General features: G+C 40.3%; 1 protein-coding gene across 1 annotated transcript; it reads right to left on the bottom strand.

Moving 5' to 3' along the window:
* Positions 1–163: 163 nt before the first annotated feature.
* On the bottom strand, positions 164–6,739 carry prlhr2a (prolactin releasing hormone receptor 2a). Its single transcript, XM_026187140.1, has 3 exons — positions 6,350–6,739; positions 4,335–4,815; positions 164–2,623 (listed from the first exon to the last, which is right to left on the bottom strand). The coding sequence occupies exons 2-3, from the start codon at positions 4,793–4,795 to the stop codon at positions 1,987–1,989; spliced, it is 1,098 nt and encodes a 365-aa protein (XP_026042925.1). The 5' UTR covers positions 4,796–4,815; positions 6,350–6,739; the 3' UTR covers positions 164–1,986.
* Positions 6,740–13,691: the final 6,952 nt, after the last annotated feature.

Here is a 13,691-nt window from a genome sequence, read left to right as displayed (position 1 = left end):
ACACAACTAAATGAAATATTTACATAATAATTATTTAGCTCTCAGAGAAGGTTCTAATTGCACTAACAATTCCAGATGTTCGGTGTCTTCCAATTTCTGGCAGGTTTATTTTTATGCTTCTTATCTCCATACCTACGAGGATGAAAAAGCAATGTAGCCATGGTAACATACATAGCATGTTTTATTGTACACGCTGCCTGACTTTTATCCAGAACAATAACATTGCATTTGAGCGTGTTTACTTTTTCACAATATTCTCAGTCTTTTGCGTTGTTCTCGGCAGTTACAGCATTGTAAATGTAAATGGGTAGGAAGTGTACATATATTTCGAGCCTTTACAGTTTAAATGGCAGAAAATCACCTCAAGCTGTAGCGATCAGAGTTCAGGCATATGGTAGCACTCAAACAATCAGCAGCTGTTGATAAATAATAAGCACTTGAACACGTACGAATTGCTGTGAATATGCCAAGTAAGAGTTGGGCACGTGGGGATTCAAAACAGACGGTGGAGAAAGCTGGGATGCCACGAAAGCTGAGGGCAAAGCCATCACGCGCAAAACTGGAGAATATATATATATTTATATGAAATATCTTCAAATGTATTTGCACGCCATTGCAAGCAATCATACTCACTTTTAAGGAACTGACTGTTATGACCCTAGATCACACGAACTGCAGCCAATTGAACTTTTCACATACGTGGCGCGCTCTAGAGGTGAAGCACTCTTATTAAGCATTAAGCGCTCTTAAATATGTTTCAAATCCTTCATAACTTATTGGAAACGTGATCTATTTGACATTATTTCATTAAAGACTTTAGATGTTCCTCACCCAGTACCAAGTCTAGTAACTTTACGTTTCATACTTTCCATTTTATTTACATATGATGCTGAACAACAATAATCTTATGTTTACAGCCTCTTCTCTTGCATGAATGATAAATAAATGAGTTGGGACTGAGCTCCTTAAAATTCATATCTATAATATTTGCATTTTACTGTATTTTTGTGAAGAGGACATGTTTTCATAAAATCCTAGATTTTAAAAAGATGCCAAAAGTAAATCTTACTCTTCTTCTTTTGGATGCTCCCTTTAGGGGTCGCCACAGCAGATCTCCCTCCATCTCATCCCCAGCATCCTCTGTCACGGTTGATCTGATCTTGTCTCTTTCCTCCTGTCTTACAGCTCCATCTTTAATATCCTTTGTCCAATATATCCACCATCTCTTTTTTGCACATGTCAAACCCTCTCAAGCCCTCTCGAGCTTGTCTCTCTCTAACTCTGTCTGCTCATTTCTAATCCTGTCCCTCCTGGTAATTCTTTTCTTAGCATCTTCAATTCTACCACCAGCTCAGCCTCCTGTCTTTTTGTCACCAGCACGTCTTCAAACCACACATCATAGCAGGTCTCACTGCCATCTTGCAAACTTTCCTTTTCACTCTTGCTGTTATCCTTCTGTCACGAACCAGGGACAACACAAAGCAAACATCACATCTGTAGTGCTCTTTCTCTACATGAAGTCATGTTGCTGCTCACTTATCATCACCTTTTTTTCTCAGCCTAGCCTCAACCAGTCTTTCCCATCTCTTCATGGTGTGGCTCATGAGTTTTATTCCTCTACAGCTCTGCACATCACCCTTGTTCTTGAAAATCAGTACCAGTAAACTTATTTCCTGTTCCTAAAGCATCGTATTGTGTTAAACAATCCTGGAGAGTTTGAAAAGAGGAGTGATGGAGCATATCTCTGGATTGTAATGCTATATCTCTGTCTGATCAACAACACGGGGACATGTTTGACAGTATCCTACTAATTTAGTTTGTATATCATATGGATGCCGGCTAAGAGCTGGATCATCATACATTAGACTCCTACCCTATCCCATCTATGCCTAGGCTGCTCTAATTCTGACTGTTTTAAATATTATCACTGCTTTACCAAAATGAGATGAGTGTGGGTACCCAGTTTCAGCTTAAAACACAAAAGCTTCACAATACCACACTGGCTGTGGCGCAGTTGTTGGCTGAGATGCCAATGCGACGGCGGCACGTGAACATTTTGCGAAGCTCAGCTCGAAAGCGGTCGTGCAGCCAGGCGTAGAGGAAAGGGTTACAGCAGGATGAGCTCATTGCGCACAGATGGCAAAGCAGCTGAATGAGTAGAAAGTACTGCTTGTCGATCAGATCGATGTCAATGTCACGCAGGACATTGAACACGCTGATGGGCATCCAGCAGATGCCAAATGCCGCCACCACCAGGGACACCAGACGGAAGGTCTTGCGTTTGCGAACGCGCTGAGCCTCTGCCTGGCTCTCTGTGTGGTGGCCGGGTATGACGCAGTTCCGCAGTTTGACGGAGATGCACAGGTAAGAGATGCAGAGGGCCGACAGAGGCAGGACATAGGTGATGAAGAGAGTGCTGTAGGCGTAGGCCAACCGCTGCCTCTCCTGGCCCATCCAGAACTCCTCACAGATGGTGAAGCCTTCATTTTTAAATTCCACGTGGTAGGTGTGAGCCACAGCCGGGGCCACCAGACAACAGGACAACAGCCAGATCCCAGACAGGAGGTAGGTGCACGCCAAGACCGAGATCCGCTTTTTCAAAGGGTGCACCGTGGCATAGTATCTGCGGAGTCCATGAGTAAAAAGGAGCAAAGGAAATGTGGATAGAAAATGATGGAATCAGTAATTGGCAGGGGCAAAGACAAACAACATTTACCAGTCAATATGAGCGACAGTAATCAGCGCACAAATTACCATATGCTGTTAAGGACAACGGATAATACAGGCTGAAAAATGGCAGCAGCACAACATCAATACTAAATTGTCTGTTACCAGGAAAGTAACATGTTTTAAGCTTCACAAATAATAAATCTAATTCAGCTCTGTCACTGCAACCAAGGTGAATGGATAAGCCTAGATGTGTGCTGGGTTACTGAAACAGACACACGAGTCCGACAGAGCTTCACTTAACAATAATGTCCTCATTCAGACAGACTTACATTTAGGTAGCACTAAACTGATTGAATTAGTGCAGAATATTTAGACTAGTAGAGTAGCTTCAAATGTCTTTCCTTATTTTCTGTCATATGTGCAACAACAGCAGATGTTGACAATAAATAAACAAGCTCAAAGCTCAAGCTTGGATCCCTCAGTTTTACACAGAGTTATATTCAGTTTTTCTACTCTTGCTCTGTAAGACATTAGTGAAAGTACAGTCATCGTAGGCAGACAGCTCTGTCTGTGAGCGCAGAAGCCCCGCCCACCTGCCTTTCAAATCTGGTGTTTAAGAGCCAGATCAGAAGTTCCACAGTTGCACCTCAATGTAGTCGTTTTTTGTGTTAGCTGTAAAATCAATAAAGATTGTTTTTCTCCTTGATTGTGAATACGACCCAGTTTTGAGGGCAGATGACTCAAAACGAATACAGGTTGAAACAAGGTGTGGTATAGGGTAATTAAGGATTATTTTGAACTGTGAATCATGCAGAGCTGCTTAAGAGCATGATAGGTCTACTTTACAAAGCAGTGAAGTTGTACATCAATAGTAGGTGATGCGCACTTTAGCTAAAACCAAATAATTTAATACTGTATTGCATTTAGGGAGATACCACTGTGTTCTTTGTAAGTTCTTGTCATGAATGACCTTCACCTGTTTTAGATTTGAGGGTCTGCCTTTTTGTCGCAGTGACCACCTGCTTGATTTAAAGTCTCAGGTTTTGGACTTTCACCCTTCTCTGGTGTTTCTGGTCCTCTGTCTTTTGAGCCATTATGCACATTCATGTCATGTTTGCACTTAAGAAAAAAAACAATCTTTGTTGGTTTTACAGATGACATAAAAACTCACCACATCAAGGTGAATTTGCATCTGAAGCCGGAAACCTGTTCACTAGGTCCTTCACACAGCAGCTAGACTGATGCGTGGTGTAGCATGGCAAGGTAGACACAGGTGTTATTGATAACAATCAGTTAGGGTGCCATGCTATTTAGTGTTTCACAGTCATTCAAGCAAACAAGCAAGTAGCAGGGGGTCCTGAACCATCAAAATAGTAATTACAATTACCGTTTATCCTGCCACTGCATGTCAAAACAGCGGCTGCTGAAAGTGTCTATTTTCTTTGAGACAACAGTCATTGTTAGGTGTTGTGTGCAAAATGAATGCTATATTTAGCTTTGTTTTTGAGGGATAACTAGAGCTGGTTTACAAACGCTTCATGATGAAAAGTTTTTTGTCCTTGTTTGTACATTGTTTCTCACAGACACAGCATGCTGCATGCCAGCGAGATGCTGGAGGTTTACTTACAGTTTTTCCCACTGCATTCTGACTCATTGTGACTTACCTGTCTACACCAATGGCAGTGAGGGTGAACACTGACACGTACACCGTCACCGGCTGTATGAGGTACACCAGGTAGCACATGAAGCGACCAAACACCCAACCATGTGGGTTGAAGGCATAGGCCAGCGTGAAGGGGACACACGTAGCACACATCAGCATGTCAGAGAAAGCCAGGTTTCCAATGAAAAAGTTGGTGACGTTGTGCATCTTGCGAGTGCGGCAGATGACATAGAGGAGCAGGTAGTTGCCAAAGACGCCCACCAGAGCCACGAGGGTGTAGCAGGGAATGATAAGCAGCTTGAAGGACTGCAGCAGCTCCACGCCCACAAACTGGGGGCTGCGCTTGGAGGAGCTGTTCTGCAGCGCCACCTCAAACACCTGACCAGAGTCGTTTCCATTTGCAGCTTGTGTCACACACGGAGGGGTGAGCTCAGCTACCCACCCACTGCCCGAAACCTCCATCCTGAAAGGATGGTGTGAGCCTACAGAGATGACATCATAAACAGAGTCAAGTACAGTTCAACATGCACAGTGAAATGTCAAATTTGGCCAAGGGAGACATGTGCAAACAAGAACAGGCAAAGTGATTGAGAACGCGTTTCCTTTTATTACAGGCCTGCAGACAGGCTGAGCAGCTTCATGAGCCTTTGTCCAATTATTTTTCTTGTCCTTGAAGTAAATGATTTTTTTCCTCCTGTGTAGCTACAAAAAACAAAAAACCCACTATGCTGAAAGCAAATTCCTTTTATTAGACTACGGTGACAATTTACTGACTAACTACATGCAGAAACCAAAATGAACTGGGGTTATTACTTCAGTGTAACTCAGACGAGTAGGGCCTAGTCATTTCCCAGTCAGTTCCACAAAACTTCCATGCAAACACTCAATATCAAAGCAAATGCTGCTGGATGACTCACGCCATTATCTCCCCATGCACCATGTATGTGCAGTGTTTATGTGGTCAGCACAAGAGGTGTTGGTCCCTGTTAAATCAGTTCAGCATATATACTCAAGTGAGGGAATTTAAATGATTCATGCCAAAAAAAAAAACGCAGGATAATATAACGCACTATAATAAACTCACCCAGCAAGGACACATTTGGCCAAGACTGTGTAAGAAATTTATGTTGATGAAGAAAAAACCAGCAGTGGAGGCTGAATATTTGAACTGCCAGGAAATATTACAGGGGGAAAAATGGCCAGAAGGTGCAGTGTAAGGACGGCAGTCAATCACAATATCTCAAGTAACCAGTACACAACCCCACACTGTTGTGTCTCTAAGAAAGATTAAAAATTTGGGTTGGTCTTTCTCGATTTTAGAGAATTTGCCCGATATTTTTGCCTCTGTGCTTGCTTTTGTGATCCTTAGTTAATTGTTTATATATCTGAACACCGTAGATTGCAGCAATTTATGTCCTGAAGTTACGCCACACTGTGAACAGTGGACAGAGAAAACTCACATATGAGTCGCTGTTCATCAATGGACGAGAGTGAGAGTAAATGAATGTAACACGTTTGTCCACAGGAAAAATGTTACAGGAAAAATAGGTCAGAGATTTTTGGCACAAAGCTCGTTTCCTGCGCCAAAAAGACCCGATATTTCTTTTTTTATTAGTTTGTTTTAACACTCCCGTATTCCTTATGCCAAGAAAAAAAGGAGAGAAAATAATAATAACGCACGCTGGTACCAGTAGCGTGATCTCATACATTTTAAAGAACATATCACCATTTAAAAGCATTGGAAATATTTACAGTTTCAGGGTCAGCTCTGGAATACCTCGACGCAGATAAAGCGAGTGGACTGACAGCTATAAAACTGTCGGACATACCGATGACAAAACGCAAGTAATTAAAAATCCTCTAAATAACTTTCAAATGTCTCCAAGGAGAAAAAGCACGTTGCATCGTGCCTGCATCATTTCCGCTCTTCTCACACTCGACGTGCTGACTTTAGATGCAGTTAGACTTTGTCAATTTAAATTTGCACAACATTACAAGCCAAAGCAGCACACCTACCGTCTACAGATGTCTCAGTGTTCCAGCGCACGGAATATCCAGCTCGGAGCTTCTGTGCGTCTGTGGAGAGATGCGCGCTTCTCACACAAATCCACGCTTATAGGTTTACGGACACCAAGCACAGCCATGCATTCCGAATCCTTCATTAACGTGCACTGTAACAACTTAAGTTGTTTTAATTAATCAAGTGTGTGTGTGAGTGTGGGTGTGTGTGGTGATCAGCAGGTGCAGTCCGGCTGACTGGGGGAGGAAGTCTCGCTTATATATCTGCCCCAAACTTGAGTGACAGCTGTGATGACTGGACGGCGTTTCCGACGCGTCTCTTTGGAAGATGGTGTGGCCTGAAAAGCCCGAATAAAACCCTGCAGACTGTACACCTGATTTCAAAAGCAAGGACAGAGCAGGTGGTTAAAGAGACTTTGCAGCTCCATTCCTGCATGTTCTCCTGCTCCTGTAGTTTCAAGTTGCTGTGGCAGATTCTATAGCAAACATTCTCCACGGTATTTGTTGATCATTTCTATTAATGGATAATTTAAAAAATGAATAACGGTTTTATTTCCATACAATCTGTTGCATTAAGTCAAGAATGATTTATGCCCACGCCAAGACGGCTCAATATTCTGTGGAATAAGAGAAGGTTACTGCTATTATGGCGCTTGTGCTTGAACTATCCTCCTTTTGTTATAAATATTTGTAAAAGGAACAGAGGGGCAGACTGATAAAGAGGTGACGTAATGTGATGTCTCAGTTTTTCGTGGCCCTTGTGTGGAGAACAGTCAGAGGTGGAGGTTCTGCAAGCACGATGTTTGATTTGTGCAAACTAACTCTCGGGGGCAGAGGCGAAACGATCCGAGCTTTTTTGTTGTCATTAGCAAATTGATTGAGAATCAACAACCTGAAGCCAGCTGATCAGGGGGATCCTGGTGTGACGTCCACGGCAGATGCTGTGCTCAGTGTGTCTGGGGTTTCAAACCGTCCATTTAAAGCTAGAGAGTTTCGAGTGAGTGCGATCAATTCAGGTTAACTCTCCTCACTTTTCATTCTGCATGGAAAAATCACCATGCAGTTCCCACTCAGCCACCAGTGAGTAGTATCTGCAAAGTCAGCGTTAAGCTAGGATTTATCCTTGAGGGTCCTCAAAGTAGTCAAAACACAGCACTGAGCACCGGTATCAGAGGAATTGTGGAACTAAAATGGAATCATCTTCAATTCTTGGTGGCATGGATTTAACAAGATGCTGGAAACATTCTTCACAGATTTGAAATAGTCAGCATCAGCACTCAGACAGGCTGTGACATTTAAACAATCCTCATTTGCTACAAAAGGGGCCCAAAGTGTGCCAAGAAAGCAGCAGCCTGAACTGTTGTTGAAGTCATTAACTGGCAAAGTACCACTGCAGGAAAATAACAAGTTGTTTTTTGGCCTTTAAAACTAAATAGGGGAGACCGGGGATAGTTGTAACATTTTTGACATTTCTGTCTGTAAATTAGAGCTCTTTTAAGGTAGTGGATTCAAAATGTAATGCAAAGTATTTACATGTCGTCGCTATTAAATAGTGCAGCTATTTTCTCTGCAGCACAATTACCCATTGCATGGTATGGTCTCAAACACAAAGAGTGAAATGTTACAATTAACCCCACAGTCTGGGTTAGTTGTAACATATCCTGGGGTAAAATGTAACACAATGAAATAAGGGTACTGACAAAACATTAACATGTAATCTTTTTTATTCAACACATGAATGCACTTAGAACCATTTATGTAGCTGTATGTATGTGTGTGTGTGTGTGTGTGTGTGTGTGTGTGTGTGTGTGTGTGTGTGTGTGTGTGTGTGTGTGTGTGTGTGTGAGTGACAGAATGCAGAAATCAAGGTTTTGAACATATTCCAACCCCCCAAAAAAAGACAAATTATGGAATTTTCTGCAACTGAATATTTCATTAATTTTGGTTGGTCTTCCTTGAGTTTGGCCTCATTGGCTCAGTGGGCATTATAACTTACAACTCTTGCACCAACCTTTGAACATAACAATGAAGCTGAAAAAATGTAGTTGTTCACCAGCATTGCAATTCCATTACTTTTTATCATGGCTTACCTTGGTGTGGTTTGCAAAGTGCTTCAGAAAGATGAGGAAATCTGTTTCGTGCACCCATCCTGATTTATTTCCACTACCAGTACTTCCTACTGGTCCATCTCTGACACAGTGGTCTGCATAATGTATGTGTTGGAACACAAACAGTGGAGGAATTGTGTTGCCAATGGCATTAACCGCATATACAAATGCAACCAGTGAACCTCTCTCTGCTGATGTCGTTGCCCCAACTTGTTTAATATAAGTTAAAGTAATAGTGTGGTTAGTTGTAACATCTGCGTTATTGTTACAACTAACCCAGACTGTTGCTGTTACAACTGACCCAGACTCCTATCCATGAACTAGCCAACATTACAGCCAACGGCTAAAACATTAGCACTAAAGACCTACACAGAATATATCCCCAACATAATTTAAGTTTGATGAGTTTAACTGCAAAGCAGATAATGCTATTAGAATTTGAAATAAAGTAGAAATACTTACTTTTTGGCATACAAATTACTTTTTTTTCATGTTAAATTGTCTGTGTTTGACAAAATGTGCTAATTTTTCACATGTGATAGCAGAACTGAATTGGGCATGTACAGGATGAATCACATCATTTGAAACTTAGCCCTGATTGGAGAAATTGGAAGTGTTACAACTGACCCACGTTACAACTATCCCCGGTCTCTCCTACCTCTTTAGGAAACTATAGGGCAGCCTTTTTTTTGGTTCGGGATAGGAAAATACTATAAGCTAAAGGAGAATATTGCAGCCATCTTTGCCATCGTTTAACAATAACGGAGACTTTCAGAGCTGTTCAGACTGAACACTGCTTTAGTTTGATCATGTCAGATTCTAACACTTGCCTGGATTTATTAAAAGGCTTTACTGTGTCTTTTCATTGAATTAATAATGAACAGATGCTGTTTAGTCAAGCGCTATAGAGTGCACCATCCCAGAAGATTGTTTCTTGTGAGAGAAGAACAACTTAACATGCATGAATTTCTTTTCTTTCTTTAATTTTTTTTCTGTCATATACTAAAACTTGCTGATGAGTGACAACCATGTGACCTTTTTTGCACTAGCAGGAATGAACAGCATTAGAATCTGTCACTGTGTTCTGAGCTTCATGGGGACTGTGTAATTTTTAGACTACTTGTCTCCACGGCCACTGCCGGTGTGAAGAAATCAAAACTTCAGACCCTGAGCAATGAATAAGAAGAAGGTATGATGAGTCACTGTGGTGTTTCACCTACCTGCAGAATTATCAAATACTTCAACCTTCAAGTTCTTTGAACTATTGCTGAAGGACATTTGAAATGCAATTGCAGTTTGCATGCACTCATCATGGGCACGAATGTGATGGTAATTTGGGGCTTTTACGGATTTCTGTTCATTTTCCAGGTTGGAATGATTGTTCAGTAGACATCTTTAATGAATTTATTTTGGATTTTTACTTTTGACCCTGTGCGGGTCAAAAGTTTACATACAGGCTCAAATTTATACAGACATCCCCACTAACGTAGTTAAATGTCTTTTGGCAAGTTGCACCTCGCCCAGGCATTTTTGGAAGTCAACAAAATTCTAGTATAATTCTGGCTTGTTGGCAGAATTAATAGAGTCCATGTAAACTGGCTGGTTTCCTGGCACACACCTGGCTTTTAAGTATAGTCCACAAATCTTCAGTAGAGTCGAGGTTGGGGCTTTGGAGAGGCAATTCCAGACACTAAATTGTCTTAATGGGTTTTATAAACAGCTTCCCAGATCCTCGGTTTAAACAATTGCACTTAACTGCAGTTTATTCAGATTTGACATCATTTGGCCAAAGTTTGGAAAACACAAAACAAATTGTCACCCTGAAATAAGAAGAAATTGGTTAGGATGTTCAGGAACACCCGGGAACCACCAAGGCGCAAGCCAGCCACTAACCGGAAACTGCTGGAACACCGATGTCACTGTCCACAGTGAAGTGAGATAAAGCACGCACAAAAATAACGTTTCTGGAATAGCTCAACCCTTTTGAGAATTTGTGGACTATGCTTAAAGGCTTATATTAAACAATACAATTTCACAAATACCAGCTTGAAACTTAATTAATAATAAACTTTGAAAGAAAATGATAGCATCTGGCACCTGGCAGCTTTCATCTTAGATGAATCTAGTTCATAGGCAGTGGTTTTTGTCTGTGAATTAAGGTGATCTGACCTCAGTGAGTTTCAGTTGTCTTATGCAAGCAGGCTGCATGATGAGTGTTTTTTACTGATAGACTCACTGATGCAGACACAATGAGGCTTTTACAGATCAGGTCACAACTAAACAGTAACACATGAGTCGGTGCTCAGTGATGATGTTTTTTAATTTACTGCAGCCCATTGAATGTTTTAGAGCGACACTGTTAAAATATTTCTGATAACATGCTAAAAACCTCCAGTTCACCTTTACAAATATCATCGTCTGACATTTCCTGATTTTAAAAAGCACCCAAATTAGATAATAATAAATATATAATGAACTGAAGAATACCAAAATTGAAAAGAAGCAAAAAGAGCAGGAAGGAAAACTAGAACAAGATGCATGACAAAACTAAACTTTAAAAAGCACAACAACAAAGTAGCAAACTACCGTACATGAAAGCAGAGACAGAGGAACACGAGCACAGAAGGCACAAGAAAATCAAGATGCTGAAAGCACTAAGAACACAACAAAACGAGCAAAACAACAGGACCATGACCAAAGTCCTCGGTTAAATTCTATAATTTGGACACTGGAGGTGTTAACAAATGCTTTTTCAGATAAACAATGAGGCTGTATTAGTAGTTACGCACTGATATGCATTAGTATGCACAGCAATTGAGTTTCAAACAACTCCTCTGCAAAATCAGGAGACTGATCTTTGTTTTTATCACCAACTTTTTTGACTCTTTGGAGTCACCTGTCTTTAAACAGGCCATACCCCCATCGTTACCTTTAAAAAATGATGTCAACTAATGCCAAGATTTTAAATGCTCACAATCTGCAGTTCATGGCTGTATTCACAATTTTTACTGTCAGGGACAATCACACATTTCAGATAATTTCTGTGTGATTCATTCTCCACTTGAAATTATTATTATTACTGCTTGACAGTTTGACAGTAACTGTCAGGTATTTAAGTTTCAATTGTGTTTTGCTCTGGTTTTGTTTGATTTTGTTCATATTTGTTCAGTGTTCATGGGTCATAACTGATCAGTGATCATCCATACGTACACATTCAAGTGGACCTGAAGACCAGGTCAGCTGAAATTATTTAACCTGGAGGTCATGAAAGACTCTCCTGGGTCTGCTCAGTGATGACTTAAAGTTACTACTAATACAAAAGTCCAAGACTTTTCTATTTGACATGATTATCTTCACTAGATAATGGCAATTTTCTCTATTTTATGTCTCACCCAGAGAAACCCACAAGGATAATAATCAGTGTAATGTGCCAGCTCAGTAATCAGGCTTATCCTGGTGCAACAATATTGTTTGATAATACATATCAGGCCCATAATGAGTTCCTTTTGTAATACAAATGAACTGCACGTGTCTATAAAACAAAGCACAAACAGTGTAAGAGGGATTTACAGATGAATTTTTATATATAAATCTCCACTGTGACTCTGAATTGGATAAGGAAAAGATGGATGGTTGGATGAATCTGCATTCATAAATCACTTTGCAAACCTTTCATAAAGGTTGTCTTTCTATAAAGAAGCACCAATTAATGTTTTTTACTCTCTTAGACAAAAGGCAGGGCTGTCCAGAACAAACAATTAATAAATCCTGAAGTTCCACCTGTTAAAAACCTGAGTGATTTCTATTAAAAATTAGATGGAAGGAAAAAATACCTTCTTCTGTTTGCTCTGTGCAACTGTCAGATTTACAGTAATGCTCTTTATTCAGGATTGTCTGGATAACTGCAAGCATACTATAACGATGCCTGTAACCTATTACTAACAAAAACCTGAAACCCCTGATAGGAGTAAATATCTGCAACACTGTGTACATGCAAAAATGGTCAGATACAACTCAAAGAGGTCTAGATAGGATTTAATGGCTCAGACTCTGTGATGGTGGTGCATGTTGATTATCCTCGCTGTTCTCTCAGGGTCACCGAAATGAAAAGAGCTAGCACACTGCCTCCATTAAATACCTTGTTGTAACCTGTTACTCAGAACTGAACAACACGCACAATAATGGCATATCTCACAAATGAAAATAGGGCCCCTGAGGATATAAAGTTAGTTGGATAAAAGCCATGTGTTTTCCTAAAAAAAGAGAAAAGAAAGAAAGAAAAAAAGACATGTTTTTCATAACCAAAGAAGAAAATACCACTCATTTCTAAGTGGAAATGTTTCTTAATTGAAGAAAAAGGAGATGCTTAAAAAAAAATCGAACCATGCCAGGTAGAGGACCCGAATGATCCAACATAAACACAGACACAATACAGAAAAATTCTCTTACCTGTAGCATTGAGAAAAGTAGTTGATATTTTACATTTCAATTTCACAAATGACAACAGCGCTTCTCAGAACACGATGTTAGTTGGATAAAAGCTCCTCATTTGTCTAATCTTATCTTTCTTGTTAGCAGTCGGATATCAATTCAGTTCTTAATCGCGCAGTCGTGTCCTGAGAGCAGTGGCCAAACAACCTTCAAGGTTGTTTAGGGAAATATGGTGCACAATGGTACATCAGAACCTATTGAGTGAAGTGCAGATGCTTGTCACAGCAGTCAGGGTTGTTCAGCCTTGGTGAATAATAAAGGCAGCTGAAATCTGCTGAGTCTACAGCATGTTTATCAGCACAATTCAGAGTATTTTGTCTGAATGATGTTCACAGTAGCTGCAGTGAATTCACGAAGCAGGAGTGCTTTCAGTAAATATGAAAGGTTAACCGTTAATCCACAAGCTCTCAATTAAGCCCTGCTGAGTGACTGGTGATCATATTATAGAACATAGTGTTGTTACTTACAGCATAAATTAAGCCACAGTAAAACATTGTACCATGTATGTTATAAAAACTAGAGTTTATAGATAAGTTAAAAGACCTTAAAAGAGATCTTAATTGTCCTTTATTTAAAAAAAAAGTAACCAAAAATGTATGTTTGGGTGAAAAAAAGTGCCACAACAATTCAACTGTAAGTCACATATGATACCAAAATGATGGTCTTACAGCATAAGAATTACTTAATTGATTAGAATTATAGAGGCACTTTAATGTTATGGGGAAAACACTTCTGTGCTA

Source organism: Astatotilapia calliptera, chromosome 12, assembly GCF_900246225.1.
Source record: "Astatotilapia calliptera chromosome 12, fAstCal1.2, whole genome shotgun sequence".
Classification (NCBI taxonomy): domain Eukaryota; kingdom Metazoa; phylum Chordata; class Actinopteri; order Cichliformes; family Cichlidae; genus Astatotilapia; species Astatotilapia calliptera.
This window is presented reverse-complemented; position numbering and strand designations above follow the sequence as displayed.

Bases quoted from the DNA above. Each gene is read 5' to 3' on its own strand.
- prlhr2a (XM_026187140.1), bottom strand. From the start codon at position 4,795: ATGGAGGTTTCGGGCAGTGGGTGGGTAGCTGAGCTCACCCCTCCGTGT. The intron at 2,624-4,334 runs GTAAGTCACAAT...TGGACTCCGCAG, and splicing joins ACTGCCATTGGTGTAGACAG to ATACTATGCCACGGTGCACC.